General features: G+C 43.1%; 2 protein-coding genes across 11 annotated transcripts in view; one reads left to right on the forward strand and one right to left on the reverse strand.

Annotated features, from left to right (window-relative positions):
- Positions 1-19,818, forward strand: part of RFFL (ring finger and FYVE like domain containing E3 ubiquitin protein ligase) — a 44,323-nt gene extending 24,505 nt beyond the window's left edge. For 8 of the 10 annotated variants that reach the window (XM_035559151.2, XM_035559155.2, XM_035559154.2 and 5 more), the window contains 5 exons: positions 1,002-1,406; positions 3,355-3,438; positions 3,812-4,019; positions 5,344-5,367; positions 5,653-8,328. In XM_035559151.2, coding sequence (XP_035415044.1) covers positions 1,002-1,406; positions 3,355-3,438; positions 3,812-4,019; positions 5,344-5,367; positions 5,653-5,834 — 903 coding nt within the window. In that variant the 3' untranslated portion in view covers positions 5,835-8,328. Of the gene's footprint in view, positions 1-1,001; positions 1,407-3,354; positions 3,439-3,811; positions 4,020-5,343; positions 5,368-5,652; positions 8,329-15,872; positions 16,043-19,717 lie in introns of those variants that run through there. The other 2 variants (XR_007709059.1, XM_035559159.2) reach the window with 2 other exon arrangements.
- LIG3 (DNA ligase 3) lies at positions 9,180-24,532 on the reverse strand. The gene is given in 21 exon segments (XM_035559150.2): positions 9,180-9,746; positions 10,608-10,699; positions 11,567-11,741; positions 12,820-12,966; positions 13,601-13,675; positions 14,527-14,669; positions 15,068-15,191; positions 15,852-15,899; positions 15,901-15,929; positions 16,954-16,989; positions 16,992-17,041; positions 17,475-17,554; positions 18,309-18,440; positions 18,930-19,085; positions 19,746-19,914; positions 20,028-20,105; positions 20,771-20,937; positions 21,869-22,020; positions 22,476-22,673; positions 23,537-23,674; positions 24,184-24,532. Coding segments are annotated over 21 exon segments (2,709 nt in total). The 5' UTR covers positions 24,470-24,532; the 3' UTR covers positions 9,180-9,512.
- Between the last annotated feature and the right edge of the window lie 2,999 nt (positions 24,533-27,531).

Here is a 27,531-nt window from a genome sequence, read left to right on the forward strand (position 1 = left end):
GAGACTGAGAGTTAGCATTCCTTAACCAGCACTGAAATAATCCAGTTCTTTTTTTCCCCTCAGGACTTTTTAAAGGGTGCATAATGTGGCTGTTCTGCTGCTATTCCTATTGGAAAGTGCAGGATTTGACTTCCCCAAGTGTTGAACACTTTCTGCAGAAGTCAACATGGACCGTGAGTGCTTGGAACTTCTGAAAATCGAGCCCTGAGTGATATCAGAACAGAATAAAATATAAACATTAAACAATGGAACTTGATCTGAAAAGTTTTAAAACATCTGGGGCCTAATATTTCCAAAACTTCCAACGCTTTCTGTCTAGTAGCTCATTGCCACACAGTGTGCATATTATTTTTAAAATAAGTAGCTGATTTTGATGAATAAATGTTAAATTCTTTTCTGTTTGTCAGACAGTTCCTCTTATGGTGAAAAGAAGAGTCGTTTAGTGACTGCAGCAATTTGGAGAGGAAAAAAAGGGTGGGGGGTCGCTTGTAGCATGTATGAAGCAACAAAGAAATGTTTGTAAGTAGTTCCCTCCGATGCTGGAGCTTTCTTACTGCACAGAGCAGTGTTTCGTTGTTTTATGAAGCAATGTATAGCTGGCTGTGATGTACTCTGCAGTCTGCTGCCTCCTAAATCTCTCTTAATTTCATCTGTGGCTTAAACTGGATGAACAGATCCAGACTGTGGGCAGAAATCTCCTGTCATTTGAGGGAATTGTTTCAGGATATATTTAATTCTGGGTAGGTCTCTAGTGTACGCAGTGCTTCTCTAACATCTGTGAGGAATCTAGTGGCCTGCTCATAGGCTCAGTCCTTTACCTCGCCTAGGAGCATGCACGCATACTTGGCACTTTGTTGTAAACTAGGTTTTGATTATGCCCTAATAGGGGTCACGGCTTACGCTGGCTTCCAGGTGCCAGGGGAGCGCTGCCTGTGTCTGTTGTGCCCTGCTGTCTCAGAGCATGGCAGATCCCTTTGATTCTGTTCCCTTCTCTTCCCCAGCATATCTGCTTGGACTGTAAGAAAAATTTTTGTACGTCCTGCTCAAACCAGACTGAAGGTGGTCCCCTCCTCTGCCACCTCTGTCAGCGTTTCCGAGCCACAGCTTTTCAGCGGGAAGAGCTGATAAAGATGAAGGTGAAGGATCTGCGAGACTATTTGGCACTCCATGAGATTTCCACAGAGTTGTGTCGTGAAAAGGAGGACCTGGTATTTCTGATTCTTGGCCAGCAGCCAGTAATTAACCAGGAAGATCAGATAAGAACAAATCCATTTAATACTAGTGCCTCTGGACAGCAAGACTTTGTGATTCTCCCACCAACCAGCACAGCATCTTCTACCTCACGTGATGCGTCTCCAGCGTCTGCAGATTCCATCTCAAGTTCACAAGCTCAGGAACATCAACAGGTACAGTCTCTAACCAGAAGCATCTTTCGCATACTTGTCCATCTCTGTTCTTGGATTAACTACTAAGATGCTGCATGAGGTTTCCAAGTAGGTAATGTGCCATAAAAGTTTAACACTATGGATGCCTGCTTAAAAAGCAAGAGGGCTTCTGTTTAGAGCAGCTGACAAAATGCTTCAATTGCATTTTACACATGCTTTTCTCAGTTGTGGTGTTTTTTAATATTAATAAATTTGGAGTGAGGACTTCACATTTTTTACAGAGTAATTAGGAGAGTTGTTTTACACTGCCATGCTGCTGCACTGAGGTGGAACGTGCCACTTCTGTGGAATTTCTGCACTAGTGGCATTTAATTTGGTGGGCAGGGCTAAGTATAGTGAGCGCTCACTCTGAGAACATCAATATTTTGAAGTCCTTTGAGAATATATTTTTTTTGCCACTAGCTACTTCCTGTGACTAATGGTTCCTTTGGTATGTGATGTCTGTGTTGGTGCACAGATCTTTCTTGTGTGTTGATGTTGACAGCTTTTTGATAACTGTATGTAGGTATTAGTTGTTGTTACTCTCGAATTCATGTGCGAGACAGCAAGCACAGTTTAGAGCAATCCTGCAATTGAAACTGCTGGGAAAGCCTATTGTGAGATGGGCAAAGTTTTTGGTATCTCCTGCACCCAGATTAATAGAAGACAAAACCCCAAGCCTGTTGTTAGTCTTCAGTCGACAATGAATGCTGTTCTGAGGAACCTTGTAAAGGGCATTTGAATCTAATTGTTTTTATTGATTTTGCTTTGTTTGTCTTTCTGCTATCTCGTATGGGAAGTTTACTCAGTGTCTGACATCTGCTCCCAGTCCTATTACATAAGTTAATAGGTATGTTTAGTTCCTTGTGGACCGGAGCTGTGGAAGCGTCTGTACCCTCTGCTTCCTCAGCAGATATATCTAGTACAAAATAAAGAGGTTCATTATTTTTTTCTCCTTTTTCATTTTACATTATTATTTACGTTATTATTTAAAGGGCCTTTTTGTTTTCTGGACATTGTCATCCCAATTTTTTACCTGCACATTCAGCTCTGTAGTCTTCCCTTACTGTCCTGTAATATATTACAGGTTCTTTTCTCGACTCACAGGACACCCTACTACAGTTCAACTCCTTTCATTGTTATTCCTTGACTTTGTAAATATCAACCAGTTATCACCTCTCTAGGATGGTAACACTGCAGTCTCCTTCCTCAGTAGGGAAACCAGAGGGGAAGGATAGCTGCTGAGGGAAGTCAGCTGGAATTACACTGCAGTTCCTTTCACTTTGAGTGCTCTGAGCAACTGCCCCTTCTCCAGCTTTGGTTCTGCTGCTCCTTCATGTAGTGTCTCCTGTTTGTCCAGTCCAGAACTCAGCCGAGGAGGTACTTCTGTGTGGTTACTCTGAAGGTGACCTTTGATGATGTCTCTGAGTATTTTTGTGGAGGGGTCTTATAAGGAGTCTTGCACTGATACTTGGTGTGCAGTCAGGCTGTGGTATCACACCGGGTCACGTGCTGCAGCCACTTCACAGTGAAGGATTGCATAGCAGTGCCAGGACTTGTACCGTGACCTTGTCGGGGGCCCTGCTACTCTACTGTCTTACGTCCACGTAGATTTTGTTCTCTTCCTGACCCAGCCTCACAAGAACATCATGTGGGACCTTACTGTAAAAGTACTCTACCAGGGTTTAAATTAAGTGGGACTTTAGAGGGTCAGATGCTGCACTTCCATTTTTAAAAATCGTTTCTCATCTTAAAATTATTTGTTTCTAAGTGCTGCACAGGAAGTATCTTCTGCCAGTGTGCCTAGCTTTTACCTTGTGCTACAGTTTGCCATTCCAGTGGGTGGGGTTTGCAGTTGTACTGAACTATCAAGCTTATTTCCCTCTGGAGAGAGACATGCTGTTGGTGAAAGCTTTATTTCCTCTTTTAGGCAATTGAGTATGTGTCTCCAAGCCAAGTCGATATGACAGGAGTTGGGAATGCACCAGAAGCACCAACAGAGGAGGAGACACAGGTTTGTGACCTGGAATTAGACAAAGAACACCGTTTCCTATGCTGTATTTGCCACCAGAGAATCATTACTACAGAGATGGGTGACTAAACAGTAATTCAGCCTGACCACCTGCAGACGCAACCAACCCCCTTCTATAGCATCATCCTGTCCTCCACATACAGAAAGAACTGGTGTCACTTAGACACTATAATTATAGGAATGATTTCTTTCCATCTTAGGATTTGTATTTCTGATAAATGGAAGGATTCACAGAATAATCAAAGTTAATGTACATCCAAACATTAATTCCTGCTAGTGCACACGTTGAAAGCTTATTTAAATTGTGGTGCTGGTTGCTGAGAGCAGGAATTGTTCCATCTTTGTTCCCTTTCAGTCTACCCACTCGGGAGATAACCTGGTGCTGGGGAGGAAGGCTTCTCTTTCTGATCTAACAAGCATTGGAGACATCAATGCACTGTCTGTGCGACAGCTGAAGGAAATTCTTGCTCGCAACTTTGTCAACTACAAAGGCTGCTGTGAAAAGTGGGAGCTGTTAGAGAGGGTGACTCGTCTTTACAAAGAGAAAGACCTTCAGCATCTAGGTAAGAAATCTAGCAAGCATGTACCTGTTTTCCCTTTCTGCAAGCAGTTGCAGAAGAGAGTAGAACTTACCTTGTTTCTTTTTCTTGCAAGTGAGAGTAGTGGTACTGTATCAAGCTCGAATTACAGTGAAAGTAGCAAACTATTTGCCACTGTGTGTGTGTGTTCAAGAGGAGAGCATTATGCAAGCTGTGGAGAGTGACTTCCCCATAGTAGGAATAAAGGAGAACCACATGCCATCCAACTCAGGACTTTGTATAGCTGTGGCAGATCGCGCTGGTTGCTGCAGCACCCACAGAACAGCTGATGTATGGCTACAGACAGGACTGCAAGAGCTAGAGTGAGCTTTCATCACTTGACTTGTGGTAACTGGCAAAGGGAGCCAGAAAATGCCTTAGCTTAAACCAGTGAAAAGTAGCTGGTCTGTAGAGAGCAGGCGTGTAGTCAGTGACTGTGGCTCCCGCTTCTGAACAGCTGTGGTTATCTGTCCCTTGGTTCTGTCCTTTTAATCACAAGGGGAACCTTCCTGTGCATGACCTGCACCTGCTGTGCCTGCACGGTTGACTGATGAAGAGATAGTGGCGTGCTAGAAGTGCGTAGAGAATGCATCTCGCTTGACTTTCAGGTCCCAGTGTGCAATTCTTGGTGATTAGTTTTAAAAACACCCCTCCCTCTTCCCCCCTCCCCCCGACTTGCAAGTTGTTTACAGAAGTATATTTAGAAGTATATTTTAATGCTTTGACTTTAGAGATAGGTTTGTTTCTTGCTGTTGTCCAAAGCAGTGCTTTTTTTAAACACCTCTCCAAGCTTTGTCCTACACATATGATGAAAGATTTACGACAACCACCTCATTTTTGTGTTCTTCTTTCAGTGCATTTTGTACTTCTGACAGAATTTATCATTTTTTCTTGATCAGTTACCCAGTGTGTGCATATGTCTCAGCTGTGTTCAACAGTATTGGTGAGCTTGTGTAACATCAAAGAAACTGGCAGAAGGGGCTACTGAAAGAGTAGTTCTAGGAAGCTACATTGCATAAATTCCAACTGTCTTAAAAATTGAGATATCACTCTAGATAGTTGCTTATCTCTGCGAAGCAGTAGCTGTTACGTAAGCTCAGTAGAAGAGAAAGTTTCTTGCTCGTTGAAGAACCTGTCCTAATCAGAGAACGTGCAAACCTCTGCATGGGGATCAGGAAAAAGGAGTCTTGTTTGTTTTGGTTTAGTAATCTCCCTTCAAGGCTTTCACCTCCTGCTTAATAGTACTGCTTGAGTAATTTTTTCCCAGCTTCTCTTATTCCCACCAAATAATTTTTTCTTTTTGTTGCAGTTTCTGACACTGACGATCAAACAGGTAAGTGATATTCCTAATGTTGCTTCATTTGTGTCACTGCTAAGAATCTCAGTGGTACTTCTGTTTTGATCATACAGAAAGTACCGTGTAAAAGCTAAAGCCTTCTACTTCTTCCCATTTGACAGAGCAGGTATACCTACATAAATGTAGATGCAAAGGGGATTTTTTTTCCAAATCTTCAGTGTTCAAAGTACATTAGAAGCCCTTTGATAAAGACAACTCACAGATTGCACAATGACATACCCTTCTGTGTCTCATGCAAACTGTGGTCTCTTGTTCACTTAGGTGGTGCTGGGCTCCCTGGCATGGAGGACAACCTCTGCAAAATCTGCATGGACTTACCCATTGACTGTGTCCTGCTAGAATGTGGCCACATGGTCACCTGCACCAAGTGTGGAAAGCGAATGAGCGAATGTCCCATATGCAGGCAGTATGTGATAAGGGCTGTTCATGTCTTTAAGTCCTAAGCGGAAGACTGGAGATGCCTTAAAGCCTCATCTGCTGTTAGGGAAATGGTCAAAATTACTACAAATAATTAGGTCAGAGATTAGGATGTGGACCGTATTGGAAGCTGGAAGTGAGGGAAGAATGAAGCTTGGGGAAAATTGCTCTTACTCAAGCTATGTTTGGCTGTGCCCTTTCCGCTGTACCGTTTTACACCACAGTGCCTGGACTCCTTGGAGGTTATTGCCAGCAGCAGACAGAAATAATTAACAACCACCATTCTAGAGTAACTTGATCCACTGGTGGGAGATAAGCAGATGCCTGTCTTTCCACCACAAATATTAGATACTGAAGCTTCTGATTTTCCCCTGAATAATAAACAAAATAGACTGGGGTCTCAAAAAGTGGTGTGTTTTGCTGCTACTGAATTCTGATTCTACTTCCCCCATGTTGTTTTTATGCAACATACTACTTACCGTCAATTTAATTTTCAATAAATTTTTTTTCAATTTAACTTCTTATGCTTGCAGGACAGGCAGCCTGCCTCCAATTTCCGTATTCAGAATGAGCTTAATTCCAGCTTGGTAGGATTGTGGAAAAATGTACCATTTTATTTGAAGGTGGGCTCTGTATTACTGAAAAATGTAAGGGGACTGAGAGGCTGTGAAACATACAGCCTTATCTTGCCTGGTGTTTTTTTTTTGTGCCACTAGGAGGGGAATATCTCGTTTGCCTGCTGTTAATTTGTTTGAATTCATAAGCTTCCTTACAATATATGCCAGTAGTTGCTTTAAAATTGGACTGACTTCATGTGATTAAGGAGTTAAGAAGCTACGGCTTGAGTCTTTCTGGTTTTGTGAGAAAAACATACAGCTGAAGTGTAAGAATTCTATTGCTACACAATCATATTTTAAGTACAGGTGACTTTCTTTTTAAAAGAGACATGAAAGAAAGCAGAGGCAAACTTCATTTCCCCTGAATCAATAAAATGAGCAGAAGTGAAGTGCAGAGGCTTCTGTGTATTAATCAGCTTCCCTTTTTTCAGTTTTAGTCCTCTTGCATTAAGCCTGCTTAGCAAGAACAATTTATTTTGTGATCTTTGTGAGGGTGGATAAGAGACTCTGTGGTCTGACAGGTGACAATCACAAGATCTTAGAGCTATCCTCGTGAAGAGCATGTTCCTTTGGAAGCCTTACTACAGAAAACTGTAACTAGCCTATTTTTCCCTCAGTGGCCTGGGAGTAGCCCATCCATTTGGCTGGTAACGTGTATAAGTTTCAGAATCTTGATGCCTTAATTTTTCAGCCACTGTGGTACTGTATACTCAGTTCAAGTAATGTGTGAAGTTGAGTACCTTCTGCTGCAGGCTTTTCCTATCCAACTTTCCCCTTTATGCTCTGATGATCATTGAGCGTTCAAACACACTCTGCATGGGTGTCAGAGGAACAGCATAAAAACAAGTGTTGACTTAAAGCCTCTGGAGTACTGGAAAGTGCAGTTGTAGAAACGATCACCAAAGCTCTCTACTTTTGCAATAAGTGGTAATGAGTTAACAGTAAATTAAACTTCTGTAATATTTAACATGGAATATCACATGAGTAGCAACTCACTTCTCAACTGGCACAGAGTGGAGGGTCTCTACTTTGCAAGTAGGAGTTAAGCGCTTAAGACAAGAAATCTGTCACTCAGTAGTTAACAGAACCTCTGCACTATTGAGGTGGCCTCTGAACTCAATAAAAATAAGCTGCTGAGGCTTATTTAAATGAAAATGCTGAGTTTCACCTCTTCCCCTGTTCAGGTTGTTCTCTAATCTTCGGCTTAAGGTTTAACAGCTTCCAGCATGAGAAGAGAACTGATACCATTCAATGCATCATGTTAAAAAAAATATGCAGGTAAGCATTAACTGTATTTACTCTTCAAGAGGTACAGGAATATACATGCAAAGCTTTGAACAGCCTCATTAGTAAATTCACTGTGAAAATTTATGTCCTTTTTCGATAAACTCAGGACTGGGGGGGTATTTAACAGGAAGAAGATTATTCTCCTGTGGACAGATCTACTTTTATTGTAGAGAGTAGGTTTATTTTCTACAACAGATAAATCAAGTTGCACATCGATGGTTGAAATTTTAGCAATGAGAAGATATACCCACCATGAGTCTGAAGTGTGCTTTCTGAAGGGAAAAGCACTTTTTTTTTTGACTACACTGTTTCCCTTGCAAAAATGCTTTCTCTTTCATGGATATGACTGACTTGTTTTTAAAGGGAAATCAAAATCTGGAAGAAACTGATTAATAATCCAAAGGAATATAATGATCTAAACTAATAAAGTAAACGGAGATATTTATGTGCTTTATGTACACTGTACATGGTTTAAATATTTTAAGGTTAATATTCTACTTGAAATGGCATGTTTTTCTCTATTAAAAAATCCTCTTGGTACTACAATGGTTAAACCTACTAGTTTTGGTACAGAAGTTTGGTTTATAATTTTATAATAAACTTGAAATGTGATTTAGTTAACTTTGTTTTCTGCCTCTGTTGCCAACAAGCTAGGACAAAGCAGAGCTACTTCTGATTTTTAACCAGAAAAAAGTTTAGGATACCCTGTGATTAAGTATCATTATAGAGTGGGATACAAACAAGTACGTAGATATTGAAGGGGAAAAAAATTTAACTGAGAACCCTAACTTCATCTTAACTTTATGAATATTACAAAGGGGAAAGTAGTCTGTGAACCCTCAAAACTAAGGCAACTGAGAGGAAATAAATTGGTCAACTTGCATCTACTATACATACACATGCAGTCTGAGTCTGCACCTTCAGAGCTCATGCATATTATCCAGCAAGTGCACATCATCATATGCAAAACAGTTTTAAAAAATGGATTTTAATTTATTGTTAATTAATATTCAAGTACTTAAGAGTAGTTCTAAACAGCTTCAGTTAAGGAGGTCTCAATTATTCTATGAGATCCAGATGGTAGAATTCCTGTCTCAGCTTTTACTAATTGAAACATGAAGAGCAAAACCAAAGTAACTTGTTCTAGAAAACAAACACTCCAAGAGGATGATCAAACAATGTTGCACCAAGTGTTGTAAGGGAAGCTTATGTGGTACCTCATTTTTTTAATAGGAAACCTATGCAGAAGTGTAAACTGCTACTGTATTATAGATCTGTGCTGAATGTTACAAGATAGGGGAAAAAATAAAAGTCAGACCAGCTGAAGGACATGTCCTTTGTGTAAGTTGTAGCCATGCAGCACAATTATCCTGGCATTACAACCTATAGTTTCAGATATTTGGTGATCTGGTGTCCTGTCCTGATAGAGAATAACCTTTAGAAAAGATGTCCTGACAGCACAGGAGAAGCTGTTTCAGTTTTATTGCTTTATTTATAAAAATACCCTAACTTTAAAAACCCAAGGAAATGAAACCAGCACCTAGATATTAAGTGCATTGGTCTACATTATGGGCAGAAAAATGGATTCAGCAGTAGTGTCCCTCAGAGTTGTTTTAATTAATTCCATATAGCTGCTATGGATCTTGATAACTACCTCTGATGGACTTGAGCATTTCATTTCCATTCACATCCCCACAGAGGAATCTCACCCTTTCTTCCACCTACCTAAGTTCTCAGCTGTTCCCTTCAGGGAGTTCCTGAAGTATAGCAGTGTTAAGACCAGTCAGCTGCCCCAGCTCGCTAGCATGGGGCTACCAGTCTCCGTTTGCGTATGCATTCCCAGATCCAGTTGGGAGATACACGCTTAGCACCAGGATTCTCATCAATGTCCCCTATAACATGCGTTGCTGAGGCTGTGTCAAACTCTGGCACAAGATCACCATCGTATGCTATGAAGTAGCGACGGATTTTGTTGAAATCTTTCACGGAGGGCGATAGGTACAGCTTCACACCAGTGAATATGTCCAGCAGTGGCTGTGTATTGGGGAAGAGGATGGAGAAGCAAATGTTGATAAAACGCTAGATTGGTCTGGAAATTACACTGAATTCTTTGAGGCATGAACAAGTCCACTTGCAGTCCCCAAGGACAGGCACGGGATTAGAACGATAATGTCTATAAATTAGACTTTGGCCTGCTGTTGAATCATACAGAAGAGTTACACCCATACACCTCCTCTGAAAGCCAGATGCTGCAACTGAGTAGTGCTTCCCTTGCTAAGGGGAATTATTACCCCATTAGCAGCCCTTGCAAATGCTGCCTTTAGTGATGATGTTGATGTGGTCCAGTAAACATGATCTTAATGCCTTTGCCCTTACATGCTGATGCTTCTTAGTTAAAATAGGAGAACATAACAACCCTGGGAGTGGACTTGCTGTTTACATCAAGTAGCAAATACCTACTCCAAGCTTATCAGATAATTACAGCTCTTGTGATTCTTAATCCACTCCCACCATTTGCTGCACAATGAGCTAGAAAGGACGGTTCTCTCCCTTTACAGCTCTCATCTCTTCTACATGCAGCACTCAAGAGCAGACACTCAGCAATCACAGCACTTTGCCTTTGTAGAGCAGGACATTGTTGGGTGATGAACAAAGCCTTTAGCATAACAAACCCAGTTGTGTCAACTTTGCAGGTAGGGAAGAACAGCTGCAGAAATCTCTCCTCTACAAGAGGGCGCATTGTTGCTATTTCTGCCTTTACATTTCCTTTTAATTTAGGGTGCTGCTACGGAAATATTTCAAAGACTTGCCAGATGGAAGGCAAAAGTGAATAGACAATTGAAACAGCCTCAGCTTCTTCCCGCCCCTAAGTGTTTGCTTCCTAGCTGTCCATACCTTCTTTCCATTGTCATCCATCTCAGATGCTTTTCGCTTCTCTCCTCGTTTCTCCTCTGGCTTTTGAGGGGATTCAGTGATCGCTTTAGTACCTAAAAACAAAAAATTGTCTTGTGATCTTGTCTAGAAAAGAATGCGGATAAGAAAACGTAAAAGGCAAATTTTCGCCCCTTTCTGGAAAATCTGTGAATTAAAACATAGCTAGTAAGACACGTTTATCTGCTGCAAATTGCCCAGGGCACCTTCCTGCCCTCAGCTCCAGAAGACTACACTGTTGTTCAGCCTTCTGTCTTGCTGTCACCACACTGCCTTTCTGAGACTGCTCAGAAATTTGATACAAGTTATTCCCCAGTGAGCACACTGGTGAAGCAAACTCGTTTCATGTCTTTCCAGTCTAATACCTGGAAATCCCCTCCAGGTGTCCTGATATATGTACGAACTTCAAATAAAATTAAATACTGTTTCTTGGCCAAAAATGTCTAACCAAAAGGCAGGTGCTCTGCAGGAACAGGAGCAGCAGGTTTGCTGTTCAGACCAGTCTTATACATTCTGTTAAGGACCTTGATCTAAAGATTAAAAGGGACTGTAGTCCTAGAGAAATTACACCGAAGTAATTCTGATACTAGCTATAACTGAGACTCTACAAAGTTCAAGGTATCTTTTCTTGGCAGCATTATTTCAGAGAGCTTTAATTGTCTGAATGAGTTGCCTGAGCACCAACTTTTTAAACAGCATCATCAGTCCTATCAGTCCTGTTGCATCTTTTCCCAATCTCAGCACACCTCAAAGCTTTGGCTATTCAGCCCATGCTATGAATAACACTGGCGAAACCAAGGGTCGAATCAGCTTTGCTCATTAACCCTGACATGCATGTAAAAGCTGCCACGGGATCTTCAAGCATCTCACAGAAGGCACAGAATATATCCTGAGGCTCCTCTCCCTGGGAGGTACTGTCTTACCTTCTGGCTTCTTGGCTTTTGCAGGTGACTTGCTTGGGGGAGTTTTAGTAGTCTTGTGTGGCGTGGAAGACCTGGAATTTCCCTCATTCTCTCCACTGCTGCCAGCCGTGGACTCTTCTTCCTCCCCAGCAACAACACTGAAGTCAGCCTTTTCTTTGGAGAGCTGGTACAGCTCCTGTCCCACCAGAAACAAAGCATTACCTTTAAGCCATAGTGAAATCTCAGATACTGGACATGAGCAGTAATGTATCTGCTCCTCTCGTTTTCCTTTTTTACCCCCCTGAAGTGTTTGTGCTTATGTTTTTTTCTTCTGGCACCTCTTTGTAGCCATTTTTCTGTCAACTATGTTCAAACTCTCTGCTTTCCACCCAGCTACTTGACATTAAGGGAAGCCATACATATTTCCACCACCTGCTACAGAGCAAGTCAGACTAACTCTTCAGCGCCTGGCTCCCTGGACTGAAAAACAGACAACACCCATTGTCCAACACTCAGGCAACAGTCTGTCTGAGGGTATTTTACCTTTCTCTCCCCTACCTGCACAGGGAGCCAAAAAGATTGCTGGACAGCAGATGGGCTGAATCACTCCTTCCTTCAGTGGCGTAACAAGCACTTGCATCTGCTGTCAGTATCCCTGTAGGCAGTGTGAAGACAGCCCAAATGACAATAACTAGACTGAGAACAGAGCTCATCGACAGCTGACTTACTGCTGGGGATGGCAACAAGCCAACCGGTTTCTATCACTAAAGGATGTATAGGAGCTGTGTGGGGTGGGTGCCGCACCAGGGATCCAGGCAGACTGCCATTTGGCCCCTCTGCCATGGAACTGGGCCAGGCTACCCTTAGTCACTTCCCAAATGCCTCCCCCAATCTCGGCAATTAATGGGAAACTGAATGACCATAACCACTTAAGAGAATAAGGTCACCTCTTTCAGGAAGGAAATTCCTCACCATGAAGGCTGTTGTAAGAGCTGATACAACTATCTGCCAGCACAAACTTTCCTGAAAGTGGACAACACAACCCAACAGCTCAAGAGACTCAAGAAGCCCCATGAAAATATAAGATTCACATCAAAATAGTCCAGGAAGCAGGCTGAGCCTAGAATAAATAAGAAAACGTAACATGCTGTTGTAGATACTAGTTTCCAAGTATCTTCATTACATGTCCTATCAGTATTTGACTTTTAAAATACAGACTGCTGCCAGAACGTATTTGCGGACACACTGCAGACAAGCATAACACGTTAACCCACCTTAAGCTGCGGGAGGTTGGTGGCTGTCTTCCAGTCCTTGTCATCTCGAATGCGGGTGCAGCGAGGGAAGCGAATGGAGATCCCATCTGCAGTGTGGGCTTCTGCTTTAGAGAATTCAGCTCCCGTGATCTCCCATACTGGGGCTTTCTAAACACAGTATCAAGGAAGAAAGTCATGTCGCATTCTTGTGCTCTCATGAACTAACATTAACGCATTTGTATTCCACTACTTCTTAAAAAACAAACAAACAAAACAAAACAAAAAAAGCACCCCACATTTTACTCCCCTCCCAGAACAACAGGGTTCTACAAGGACCCTCTGGGCACCTTGTTTAGAAAGGCTTCTATTTTCTTTCTTCCAGTGACTTAGAGATCCTCAGCCAATACACAATGCCAATTTATAAATAACACGTTTTCTGTCAGACATACATGGCACAAAGCATACTGGTAAATTTAGTAAAACAACAATAGCAACTTCTGAGTTACAATTGTGCTTCATCTGTTTTAAGTTTAACTGCACTTTAATTGCTTATTTAAAGTAAGTTAGTTCACTTCTGGGAAGGATTTGATGCACAAGAGTGTTTCCCAGAGGTGCTGCTGGTATGATTTCCTCATGAAGCTCTTAGCCTCAAATGCACATGCAAGATTCAGATAAAAAGTTGTGCTTAATTTCCTGTTCCAAGCTTAAAGACCAATTTTTATAACAGTGACAATCTGTACACTTACAAAAAGTATGTTTGTATATCAGGGATGGGAAACAGTCATTTAATATCAGCACTTACCTTTGGATCTGGGACAATGAAGTCTGGGTAGTAGATTTTGTTAATTTTTAGCCAGCTTGGAATTTTACTGGGATCCTATTAAGAGCACAAAAACAAAATGATAGCACTTATGATCATGTATGAACCTAGTCCTACAGAGGAGGTTCCTGAAAGAAAATGTGGTAGCAAATTGGCAAATACATATTTCATTGCCTTTGTATGGATGAAACTTGCTGTAGCGTTCAGCGCAAGGTGCATGGACCTGCAGCAGTTCCTTTCATCTAGAGAATCACAAAAATTTCTTGCAACACATCTGTCAACTACTGTCATCCCAAACATAAAACCACTACCATGTTACTCTCCAATTATAATTCATATAAAACCAGACATTTTCAGGATTCTATACCCTTGATGCAAATGGCCTTCAAGATGTCAAATAAATACTAAAATTCAGCTGTTTGTATGTCAGGTCTTGAGAAATAAGATTTGTCACCTTTATCAATCACTCACAAAAGACGTCTAACTCCAACATTTCAGGTTATCTAGCCGCAAGACGACAGCCTGACAAGCATTTCTCACTTGCAGCCCCATCTAGTGACTGTCTTCACTGATTGCAATGTGCCAAAAAAACGGTACTTGCGCTGCTCTTCCCAATAAAACTTTGAGCAGGAACCAGATGGTGCCTGGCTTCCCACTCAGTGTCTGAGTACAAATCTCAGGCAGTGCATCATCTTCAGGAGATGGCTGCACCTACATCTCAGTTCTCATGTAGGTTTTTAGAGCAATTTACCCAGTTTAGCTGTAATTGAGACACCGTTCAGTCCTGGCAGAGCACTTCAATTCTGCCTTTAATCAGCGCCTCAGTTGCAGCTCAGCAGGAGGAAGCTTTATACTAAGTCCTTTGCTGAGCATTCCTTTCATCGCCTCCATGCCAGAGGCCATCTCACCTTGCTGATCTTCACCATATCCAGCTCTGTTTGCAGACGGGCCAAGGTGGCATCGTCGTGGCCACCAGCACACTTGGTCACAGTACACCACTTCTCACTCTTGGGATCATAGCAGCCCATGAGGAAAATGGACATCATCCCACCTGTAGGAGGGGAGAGCACAGTGGTTCACATCTTCTACAGGATAAGCCACAGCTTTTTAAAAAGAAAAGTAAGGAACCAAAACTCTTTTTCATCTTTGGGAGCTGAAGGACCTTGGGTTTGTGATGGCTTCACAGCATCAGCACATACAAAAAGCTGAACAGAGAGCCTTTAGTCAGGAAGACCAACCCAAGACCTAATGCTTTTCTGTGCCAACTAAGCCACAGTGAAGTCAGACAGCTTGCAATAGCCTGGGATGCGATGGGCTGTGGCAGACAGTCACTGTAAGAGCCAGTCTTATGGTAGGAGTCCAAATGCTACAGAAAGCCTGGAGTAGGAAAAAGCTTGAGATTTTTCTGAACTGCCAGATCTCTGACTTTAACTAACTCCAGAGGCTTACCTTTGCTGCCTTGCCCATAGAAAGCTCCCAGCACCACCAAGTCTGCTGTGTCAGCCATTGCACCCTCATTTAGGTAGTCCTTTTTCACTTTCAGCCAGTGCCGTTTTCCTGGTTCATAATTACCCTGTGCAAAACAAGGCAAGAACCCCTCACTCAGAAAGCTACCCATCAAACAAATGATATCCTGTCTCCTCAGATGGCCCTTGCTTTTATGCGGCTTAGCAGTACCAGAGCACTGAAGTGCTCAGATATATAAGGAACAACTTGGACTGGATGTCAGCACATACAAGTATCCAGAAATGTTTCAAGGATGCCCAGCCTTGTATGATTCATCCACAGACCTCCAAGCACTTCACAGAAGGGGTGACTGCACTGAGCAAAGCAGACAATCACATGAGGAACTAGCAGCAGAGCTGTAATTAAAATGCTGTTCTGGTTACCAGTTCAGTAATCTGCATGCTGGACCATATCGCTACAGGTGCATACAAACAGACTTGATGGTTCAAAAAGTTTCAGGGACATCAGGAAATTCAGAAAAGTGGAATTCTGTCTAATGACAGAAGACAGCCAAGAGAAGAACAAAGGAAAAGCAATACCAAAATTCAGGAAAGAAATGACAGTAACTGAGATTCAGGTAAAGCTACTGCATATCCCCCTTCAAGCATTGTTAAAAACCTCTTAAAAACAGAAGAGGGCTCACTTCAAACCTAGATTAAGTACGCAGCACTCTGTTTTTACTCCCCGATTCCCAGCATAAACCAGTAAAGAATAAATATGCACTTGCCTTTATATCTTTCAACACCAGTCCTTCCAGTCCTTCACGGATGACTCGGGTGATCATATCTGCCAGATCCGAAGCTTTCTGTAAAGGAAAGGAATTGTGGAAAGACCAAGACCGTCACATGGCTGTGGTCATCAGGCTTTCTACTTGGAGTGGTGGTACTGAAACTAAAGCAACTACAGAGAGATGAGCAGGTAATTTAATAAAATAGTTTTCCAAGGAGGGTCCCATACCTGTTCTCTTTGCGGCACATCCAGTAACTAAGCTAGGAGTATGTCCCAAGAAAAAAATAATTGGCTAACTTAAAAAAAGATAAAAAGTACTCCTCGGAGATGAGGTAGCCACACTGACTTTGTGTCCTAAGCATGTCCTATATACTCAAGATCAGATCTTCTGAGCCAGCAGTGCCTGTTTACTTCTCTGTCCAACTGCTTTGGGACACAGTCTTTTCTTCTTCCCAAGATGCTACCTCTGCCCTAAATGTCCAAGCATTTTTCCAGTAAAAGCAACATGCTCCAGAAATCAGCAGCAGGGAACCGATGGGACATACGGTTGTGCATAACAATCAAAGGAAAAAAAAATTGAGCATGTTGGTATCTAAATGCAGTTTTTAAGCACTCAGGATTTATCTGTGCTACAAAAGTAAGAGCGGTGTGGCACTTGAAGTTGTCAGTTTGTGTGCTGGAAGCAGTCTAGTTCCCTTCAATCTTACTTCAGTCTTCTCTATGTAGCACAGCATTGCAAATTACAGACTAAATTACAACAGGCTGGTCCTAACAATATCAAAGTTGCAATGTTTAAAAATCATTAAGATTATTAATTAAAAATAAAAATAATAAAAATTATTAAGATTAAGATTATTAAGATGACAGAAAAAAAGATGTACAAGTTAAAACTGTACTAAATTTGGTTGTAGCTGAGACAAGACACTAGCCTAAAAATTCTTGTACGCAGACCAGATGCAGAATCCATTTTGGTAGACACGGAATTGCTGGATTTGCAGTCTTAATTATACAAAAGTCCATGTGGTAAAGGAGCAGTGAAGTACTAAGACTACAACCTATGAGATCACCATGTATACTGTCTTATTTAACATCAGACTCACTGAGACATGCTTCATCTCTGAGAAGAGGATCCGGTTGGGGATTTCAACCATGTTATCATGTAGAAACTTGCGACGCTCGCGCAGAGGCCTGGAACATAGAGATAGATAATTAAGGATATGCAATGAATTTCAAAATGAAGTACCAGTCACGTGAACAGTGAGAAAAGTTATTTAAATAACTATTTATCCTGCAGAGTTCTAGAACAGACAATCAATTCTTTTAACATTCCTCCAGGAAAAAAATATAAAAATAGAAATCTATAAGACGAGTGTATTTAGTTTCAGAGGACATGAGATAAGCTGAGTACTGAACCCCACTGAGCTCAGCTGAAATACAGTTACTACAGTGATGCCCCTTAGCACAGCAAGGATTACCCCATGCTGTCTTGAATTTACAGGGGTAAATGGACAGCCTTAACAGACGAAGTGAACTGCTGCTTCTGCAGTGGTAGCGTATTCCAGCAAGTTCATGCTGGGAAACCTGTCAGGCTACTTACTCTCACACTGTGCCAGACACATACCTGTCCATCAGGCTGATGTCATTGAAATAGATGCAGTCAAACACAAACAAGCAAACATTGGCGTCTTGGAAAGCAGCTTTCTGCAAGACAATTAAGGTCAATTAAAGGAAATCTGCACTCGTAGCAGCATGGAGTTTTAGAAAAAAAAAAAATCACAGAAACAAAAAAGATGTATTTTTATCCCCATAATCTTATCTTTTAGATATAATAAGCATAGGCTTCAGATTTAGACCAAATGCATCAGAGCACAAAGAAAATAAAACATGTTAATCTCCTATTGACAGAGAAATAACAAATATGAATGACTTCGGGCAAGCTAACATCCATCACTACTGCTGCAACAACAACAAAAACAAGCATTCCGGAGACTTCAGATTAATGTCTCCTTTAACTTGAAATACTTACAGTTTAATTGTTACTTTACTGTCCTCATCCTAAATGCTATTTAATCTAGACATTCTTATATGGACTACATATATATCTGCATCCTTCTGTCCTCTCATCTGCTATACATTGCTACGGGCAACTATAAGCAATGACAGAATTGCAAGATCTTCCTTTTTTTTTTTTTTTTTTTTTAAAATCTTGAGCTGAAGTTTCTTGCTATCTTGCTTGTGATTAAGTTAATATCAAATCTATTGTATTATAACAGTACCTTTTCTTTAATATCAGGCTTCTCAGGGATCTTATTTTTTTCCAAATTCTCTAGTAAGCACCAGATCTCTTAAATTAGCCTGTGATAACAGAACACATGCTAGTGTGTTTAAGTCAGCAGAATAACAGCCTTACAGCCTCCAACTATAAAAAAGGATTCATTATTTATTTATTTTTTACCTTATGCACACCAAGAGTCCCAAAAGGAAGTGGCTTGCCAGTTTTGTTATCAATTAGAAGAACTTCCGAATCCAGGATCATACTGTGCCCGCCAGGGAAAGCCTGGGGGATGAAGTCCTTAAAATGTGCTACCTTGAGGGAGAGAAAAAAAAAAAAAAAAAAGAAAGAAAAATAGATGTCTACTGACTGAAGAGATGGACTCACTCCAATGCAGATGTTCTCTCCAGAAGTGTCTGAGGCATGTGTATGCATATCTGCACTAACTTTACTTTCTACTACAGCACAGACTACTAGCACAGTCTATAAATAATAAAAGGAGACTTGAACAAATATAACAAAGTCATTCAGCTGGCATCAAGTCAACCCAAATGCACTGCACAAAGAGGACTTGAAAGCAAGCAAGTTAACTGTAGTTTCAAGGCTTAACAGCCACCAAAGCAAGTTGATTACAGTTCTATTAAATGTTGCTTTTCCAGATTCAAGTATCTGCAGAAATTAAACAAGAAATCCTACAACAAGAGGTATCTTCCTTGCCTATAGGAACTTGTGAAATTCAGTCACGTTTATGGAGGAGAAGGGTAAAATCTGGCACAAAAGATGGGGCAATTTATAGGTGCTTACTTTGTGAGGAAGGACAGGTTTGAGGCTCCGGCTGAAGTAGCTGAAGTGATCTCCGTTTTTATGGACCTGCACTCGCTCACCATCGTATTTGATCTCCGCATACATGCCATTTGGGCACTTCTTCATGGCATACTCAATTGACTTGCAGGCTTCAGCCTTAGAAATACGGACAGAGATGTTCAAAATAAATTTGGCTGACACGTTTAAAAACAAAGCTACTCCTACCTTATTTCATGAATGAACTATCAAGTCCTTTTTACATCTTTCTGTCCAGGGTTTCTGATATCCAGTCCAGATTTTTCCTTTCTTAATTAGTCATTTACTTTAAATTGTCTGAATATGCTCAAGTAATTATAGTTTTTCAGTGTTTATCTCCTCCAGATGCCTGAAGGTTCAAGTTCTGTGCCTTTTGTAGGAGTGCACTTAGCTCAGAAGTAGAATATTTAACTCCTATTTGTTCAAAAAAAAAAAAAAAAAAACAAATCTCCAATCCAACAAAAAGCTTAGAGCATTTCCAAATAAAGGATCAACTTCTGGGATATAGCAAAGAAACCAACACAGACAAGTCACTTCTGGACTGAAATCAAGTCAAGATTTAGCTTCTGCAGCATCACTGAAGCTGCACTAAATACTGGCCCTGTGGCAGAAAACACTAAAAAATGGCATTATACCTAAAAATCAGCATTACACTATTAGCTCCCACTACATCTAATCACTTGTCTACTGATTCCCAAAGATGACAGTCTCTGACAGTGTATATGAGAACTCCATCTCTTCCTCTGCTGTAGGTCACCACTGCGGGGGAGTCAACGTTACCAGCATGGGCTGCACTGGGGTCATCAGGGAGGCCTGCACACTGAGGGTTCGCTTCAGCCCTGGCATCTTCTCGGCCTCCTGCTGGTTCTTCAGGACTCGCTCTACCACATCCTGGAGGTTGCGTGACGCTTTGAACGCCTCGTAAGCATTTGGATCCAAAGCATCCAACCTTTCACGAATCAAGGACAGGAGCAAAACATATCAATCTCAGGTCTGCTGCTCATGGCTTATGAGGCTAATGCCCACTTCTGCTTTTATCTCACAACAAAAGGTGGGACTTACACATGCTTTGCACCAGCATTCATTTTCAGGTCATGCTTAATTAGCCTGATGATGCATTTCAGGTCGTTGCCCGTACATCTGAAGTGAGAGAGAAGATTCAGAGATAGTAGACACTTATCTGCACTACTTTCCAGCTGAAAAAAGGAAACTGGGCAAGGCCTCCATAAAAAGAGGTCCTTCCCTTCTGTAGGGTTTAAGCTCAAAGGAGTAAGTGTTTTATTAGTGACATAGAGGCACAAGAGTAATACAAATGGCTTTTTAGCATATTCACATTTGAATGCCAATATTAATTCTGCCTCTGTGTTGAAATGCCTTCCAAAATTGTTAGTTAATGCATCACGAGAAAGTTTAGTAATATCAGCTTCAAATCAACACAAACTATGCCAGACCAAGAATCTTCAACACCTCCAAATGGCTTGAAGACTTTTCCCAACTTACTTAGGAACAGCAACTTAATTTACAGCTAAGTACCATTAAGGCAGTTTTGCAAGCCATTTGTCTAGTACTGATACAATGTCTTGACAGACAAGGATGAAATTCTCTCTGTCACGAACAGGAGCCATACATGTTTCTCCATGCTGTTCAGAGGTCAAGGAGTCAATCAAACCACTGATAGCGGCTTACGGATTTAAAGTTCAGTCTCTGTGGTTTATGGTTAATTTTTCATCTGTTCTAGTCTGTGAACTATTGATAACCACTACTAGTTTTAGTCTAAACCTTCAGAGGCTGTTTAGCTTCCTTACCTGCGAGTGATATCGTGCAGCACACTTTGCTGGTCATCTTCCTTAGTAAGCTTTGACAGCTGGATTAGGAACTCATCTACCTCTTGGACGGTCAGGAGACTTTTAGCTGCTGGAGGACAAGACTTGCTCTGTTCAAAGAAGAGGCGTATGGTCTCGGAGACATCTCCCTGTCTCCAAAAAGAAAATGAGGGTCAGAGCTACACGTAGAGAACGGGTAAGACACCACCAGTAAGTAGAAGAGGGCACGTGAATGATGCTCCAATTGCATGAAGGAATTGTAACCAAACATTGGAATGAAGTTGCCACGACACAGAGTACATCTTTTCAGCTATTTCACTTGCAAAAAAAGATATGTAAGAGCACCAGTGTCACCTCATTGATGCTTTCCTTTTCTTTCTCTCTCTCTTTTTTTTTTTTTTTTTTTAAATTACACTGCTACAGCACCACAGACCCTGTATTTCCTCAGGATAAATCCTCTTGTAAAACAAAGAATCTCAATCAGTCTAGTGAAGTCTCTAGAAGGCGGTATATACCAAGGCAATAAAGATAAGAGAAAAAATTATATTCATTAGCTAATTAACCAACTTTTCCATCTTGCAATGGAATCAGAAGCATGTATAATCAATTACCAATTCCTATGCCCGGGAATTAAATGTACACATCCAAGCACTGGCGATAGTACAAACCTAGCCTAATCCCATAAGCCAACTTGAGCTCATAGGAACAGGTCTGTTAATTGAGTCAGTTTTTGATATACGTGATAAAACATTTAAAACATTTAAAAAGAGAAATATACTAGACAAAGCAGTTTAGACAAAGCAGGTGCAGCCTAATTTGCCTAGATATTTTAGTCTTGCTTTTTAAAGTTTTGCAGGTGAGTTCAAGTCTTGCTTTCTGTTCAAAGATTATTTTCTAAAGCTTCCAGGTGGCAGAAAGCTCTATGAAAACTGCTAAAACAAACAAAACAGAAAAGATTCATCGTCTCCCACTCTAACAGTTAAGCTAACAATCTTTCATGTGGGGGAGGGGGGGAAGAATACAATTTCCAAACCAAGGGACTGAACAGCACAAATGAAGAGAACTGCTGTCTGTACTCACCTGTTCCAGGTCCCGGATCATTTCCTCTTGGCTGCAGTTAAAAATCCTACTAAACAGCTTTACAATCTGCTTATCGTTCAAGTTGTAAACAATTTTAATGACGCCTGGTAACAGCAGCTTAATGGTCAGGTATACGTCACCATGAAAACCATCTGGAAAAAAGCACACACCATGAGAAACTGTCACAATTTATTTTCATCTACAGTTGGTTGTGCTCGTTAGCATGACTGGGGAAAAAACAACACAGCTGGGGCTTACCTGTTCCACCACGTTGTTCTGCTTTACATGAAAGGACATTTCTCAGGAGAAACACCCACAGTTTCCCTCCAAATCTGATTTCAGCACTAAATTTGATGGCACTTACGAACACTTGCCACCGTCCTGGCCTGAGTCATTTTCTTATCTGATCTGAATTTGTTTTTCAAAAAACAGTTCATGTTGCAAACTTTATCTGGATCAGTTCAGAAATCATCACAGCTAACAGCTTTTACAGCTTAACAGCTTAACAGCAATCAGATTTTAATTCACCCTTGCTTTTGCAATAATACTTGGAAGTTTAATTTTGAGAGGGTTTTCATATGCAGAAAATACCACACAAGAATCATACCTCCTCCAGTTCCCTTCTTCAGGAAGTCCTGGATGATCTGCGTTTTCACATTATAGCTGGGCTTGTCGGCAACCATGGCGCAGAGCTTCCTGAACTCTCGCAGCAAGCAGTCTTTGTGCTTCGGATCACTTTTTTTTGCAGACAGACTAGACTTGTGGGAAGAGTTTGCGGGGACATCTTCTGAATTCTTTGGCTTGGCTGAATGAAAGATAAAAAGTTGTGTTTTTTTTTTTTTTTTTTTTTTTTTAAAAAGTACATGGGGCAGACTTTGAAGATGAGGGCATCTGTGCCTGGCAATCTGAAAAGAACAACCCCAGTATGGTGACAAAGCTTTGGAACTGAATAATGAGGTGCTACACCAAAATTTGTGACCTTAAATTTTATTTACATTAAAAAAATCTACAATTTTTTCCACTATTCTTACTCTTCACAGTACACCAGATTTTTATGGACCTTAATTCTACCAAACATGGTTAGGCCTTGGTGAAAAGGAATTCCTGCTGGCAGACACTTCTATTTGATTTCTATTTTATAGGTCTTCCCCTTTCACAGAAGCATGTTTGCCTAAGGTCACTGCTAAAATGCGGGAAAAAATTTCAAGAACTCTTTTGTTGACATCTGTCAAGCATTTATCAAAAATAATCCAGTGATCAAAATAATCATAAAACAATTTAGTCCACTAAAAATAGAGCTAAGCTTGGTTTCCCACAGGCTCATATTCCCTGCACCTCTAACTCTTCTACCTGGGCTATCTTTAGCCTGTACCCTCACAATTCGACTGAAATTAGCCAGTGGACAAATAGCACTGGAGTCACTCTGACGACGTGGGTTACTGCATAACTGTGTTTCCTTGGGAATATCAGAAATGCAAGCATCAGTTCTTTCAAAACTGACAGCCTACAAAGGCGGTCAAAATTTTTGGCAAACCTGATAAAAAATACTTAAAACTAAACCACCTTCTACAGAGCAAAAAATGACTGAACTAAGTCAAGTTAAAAAAACTTCTGATGCTGGTATTGGAAGAAAAGTATTTCCCAGAATCAGTTTCTTTTAAGTCCTACCTGTGAAGCCAGAGAATTTCTTCGGATTGACAGCAGCTAAGGGATCCTTTGAGGGACTGGTTATTTGTCCTGTGGGAGTGAGCTTAGCTTGGACTGTTGCTTTTTTCTTCGGCGTACTTGCAGCCTTGGAAGTAGCTTCTGTAGAACAGCAAGGTAAGGGTTTGATCCAGCAGTCAGAAACAATCTCCGACATCCCTCAACATATAGAAGATATACTTGTATAACAAGTATAAACACGTCGTAAAACAACTGGGGACAGAGGGGCATTTCTCAGACAGCAGAAGATAAAAAATTACGTAACTTACTAAAGATCATGAGAAAGATAAAACCAGAACATAACTGATACTTTCTCGTGTCATTTATCTGAAACTTTAAGCGCCTACACGTGGATTAAATCACTTAGACCTTCTGCACAGTCAGTTGAGACAAAAGAAATTACAAAGTGTGATTCTAGAAGTGCCTACTTCTTCCCTTTACTTTAGGGCTAAGGCACAGATCAGACAGAGAGCGCTACCCACCTTTTCATGAGATCATACCAGCAAATCAGCAATGATTACACAGTAAATGCACGGCTGCGTGGCAGTCGGTGGCATGTTTTAAAAATGAGCAGGGCTGAAAAGCGGCCCAGGCCCTGCCTCGTGCCTCACCTGCGATGTGCTTCTGGATTAGCTCCTTCTCCTCGTCCTGCAGCTCCTCCCAGCCCTCCAAGTCCGTGATGTCCTCGATCTTCTTGGTGGTGGCGCGGGCCTTCTCCAGCTTCTCAAACATGCACCTGACGTGGTACCACTCCTTCATCTCCCCGCCGGACTCGGTGAAGGGGTTGGGCACGATCTTCCCGATGCGCACCGTGCCCTTCACCAGCTTCTCCTTGCACTTCTTGCAGCCGGCCGTGCCGCGCTTGGCGTAGTCCACGCAGTACCGCTGCTCCGCCATCGCCCCCCCCGGGGCCGGGCAGCCCCCCGGCGGCCCCGCGATCACCGCCGGGAGCCCCCCTCCGACCCCGCCGCCCCTCTCCGCCCCCGGGCGGTCTCCGGAGGCTCCGCTCGCCGCTAACCGGCCCCGGGGGCTGCCCGCGGGGGGGCAGCGGCGGGGCCCCGCTGAGGAGAGCGGCGGCCGGCAGAGGCCGAGGGCCGCGCCGCGACCGAGCACCCGGGCAGCCTGGGCCAGAGCCCTGCCGCCAACGGGCATCCGGCCCCCGCCGGCGGCGCTGCGAGAGGCGGGAGGCTCCCGGTGCTGGGCCCCGCGCCCGCCGCCCCCCGGCGCTCCCCTCACGGGCCCCGCAACCTCCCCTCGTTGGGCCCCGGCCGCGCCGCCGCCGGGCTTCCGTAGGGCGCAGCGCGCATGCGCCCCGCCGCTACCGACAGCCCCTGAGAGGATCCCGGGGCTTGGCCACGCCCCCCCCGGCAGGTCCCGCCCCTCAGAGCGGCGGTGGCCCCGCCTCGCGCCCGTTCCCGCCTCTGGCCCCGCCTCGCGCCCGTTCCCGCCTCTGGCCCCGCCTCACGTTTCCCGCCTCTGGTGCCTCTGAGGCGACGCCGCCATGCGGGCGGCTGGCAGGAAGCCTGGCGCCATGTTGGTGCGGGCCTGAGGCGATAACCGCGGCCCGCTGAGTCTGCTGGGAGCGCCGCACCGCCTTGGTTCTGGTCTGAGGTGCTGTCAGGTCACCGGGGCTCCTAAACGGGTCCCCTGGGAGGGTTTTGGTATTTCGGATACGCGGGTCTGAAGTGCTGCTGTGTCACCCGGCCTTCGGAACTGCCCCTCTGAGAGCACTGTGCTATGTCAGTGTGGGTCTGAGGCACTGCCCTCTCATGGGCCTCACAGTATTCGTCCCCCCAGAGCGTTGTACAGTGTTTGTGGAGGTCTGAGGCGCTGCCGTGTCACCTGGCCTTCAGAAGGGGACCCCTGGAGTGCTGTGCCGTGTCTGCACCAGCCTGAGGCGCTGCTCAATCACCCGGCCTCGTGAAACTGGCTATCCAGGAGCATTGCGTTGTGACTGTGTGGGGCTGGGGCGCTTCCCCCTGCCTGCCTTCCCCGCATGGGGGCTCCAGGAGCACTCTCCCACGTTTGCCGAGGCGCTGAGGTACTGCGCTGTCCCCTCAACTCCCTGAAAGTGCCCCTTATCTCAGCGCAGGGGGGCATGTGCCCGTGGTCTGGCTGCTGGCTCTCTGGAGGTTACAGCCATCCTCATTTCTGTGGTGAAAGTGCTGTTGGGCAGTGCCAGGAGGCTGCTGAGGAAGCTGCTGTGGATGCCAAGCACACCAGCAACAGGATTCCTGCCTTCATCCAGGAAAAGGACACTGTGTTGCCTGTCATGGCTGGGCCCACCTCTACCTGTTTTACTGTTCCTCATGGCTGAGGCAGAGTATGAGGTGTAGAGCACAGAACTTACTTCAGGCTTATGCCTGTCTTTTTGCCAGCCTCCAGCTAGTCATGAGATGAGCTACAGGCAATCTTCCTCGTTTTCTTTGCTGACCTCCAGCTATACCAGCCACGCTATTTGGAGCTGTGGATGAGGACAAAAACTTTGCTCACAGAACTGCTACTGACTTTACATGGACGGCGTCCATACAGCGCTATGCTTCAGTTTTAAAGCGCTGAACAAAAGGCTGAAAACGTTTGACTTCAGGACCGTGCATTTGACCGAGTCGGATTAAAGGTATTTGTGGAAGTTTAACGTGGTTAAATTTTTAATTGTCTAAATTGCGTTGTAAAAAGATGTGCCATTGAGAAATGATTTACAGATTCAACGGTGTTTGGTGTAACAGTTTGCATAACAGTGATCTCTTATCAGTGAAGAAACCCATCAACCCTGGAAGACACATGGGTATGCTGTTCTGAGAGAGCTTGCAGGGAGCCCAGAGCACAATGCAGTGTTCATGGCATCGTTCCCTTTGGTGTTCTCTCTCATTCATTGTGGTTTTGAGCCTGGTAAAAGAGGTGGAAAGGAAAGATGAATTTGGGCCCCCAATAATTGCAGTACATCGTTATCTGGTTTAAATAAGGCTGCTGAGCAACCTCTCAGCGGTAGGATTTGCTTCCCTAACTTTTACTGTTAAAAGTCAGCAACATGATCTAAAATAAGCTGTGTCTCTGATCAGTAGAGGAACCTGCAGAGGGCATTTCAGAGGCACGCGTTAGGGTGAGATGAATTACCTTCTGGCTCTCCTCAGTCTGCGGGGGTTCAGGTGGCGTTGCAGACAGGTAAGTGAAGGAGGAGGGCTCACCTCTGGGGCGCCATGCTGAGACAGAAGATGGATGCCCCGACGCATGATGAAAAGCAGTAAGCACAGGTAGGTGGCAGAATGCTGCAGGGACGAAGTATGAGCTTCATATTAATTTCTTCCGTGGGAAGCAAGCACAACTGATGTTTAGTTGCTTTTGAAAGGTCTGGGAATAACAGTAGCAAAGCCAGGATACTCTTATTTCCAGCTCTCTTTCTCTGGAACAGTGTAGCTGAAGGATCTTCAGCCTGCAGCGTTTTGGTGTTCGTCTGCAGTGTCACCAAAGGAATCCCTGGAAAGTTGAAACTGTGTGTCTTCTGAGCTTCCTGTGACTGGAGGGCCTGAGATGACATTAGAAGGTGGAAGGAAAGTTTAAACTGGCATGGTACTGAAGGCGTCTCATTTTGGTCACTGCTCTTAAGTTGTCCACATAGAAACTTTATTTCCCTGAAGTTGCAATGTGCATCTGCTGTTCTGAGTGGGAAAGTACTTTTGCAAGGGGAAGGATTAAAATTACTTTGGGTTTTACAGTTTATTTGAATAAATTCCTCCAGCTCCCAGTTTGGCCAAGATGTACTTTTAAATGGCTGTGAATAGAGCAATATATCTGGTGAGCATCTTTCCACAAAACTACACGACGCTGATTTCACAGGAAGCCCAGAGAAAACCGGCAGACAAATGAGTGCTGTTTCTCAAAGGACCAGTGAGGAATCCCTGCCGGTTTCTCTTGGTAGCTAATACTGAAATTGCTCAGATGAGCCTCTGTGTGTGTCGGTC

The sequence above is a fragment of the Cygnus atratus genome, chromosome 20 (assembly GCF_013377495.2).
Source record: "Cygnus atratus isolate AKBS03 ecotype Queensland, Australia chromosome 20, CAtr_DNAZoo_HiC_assembly, whole genome shotgun sequence".
NCBI lineage: Eukaryota > Metazoa > Chordata > Aves > Anseriformes > Anatidae > Cygnus > Cygnus atratus.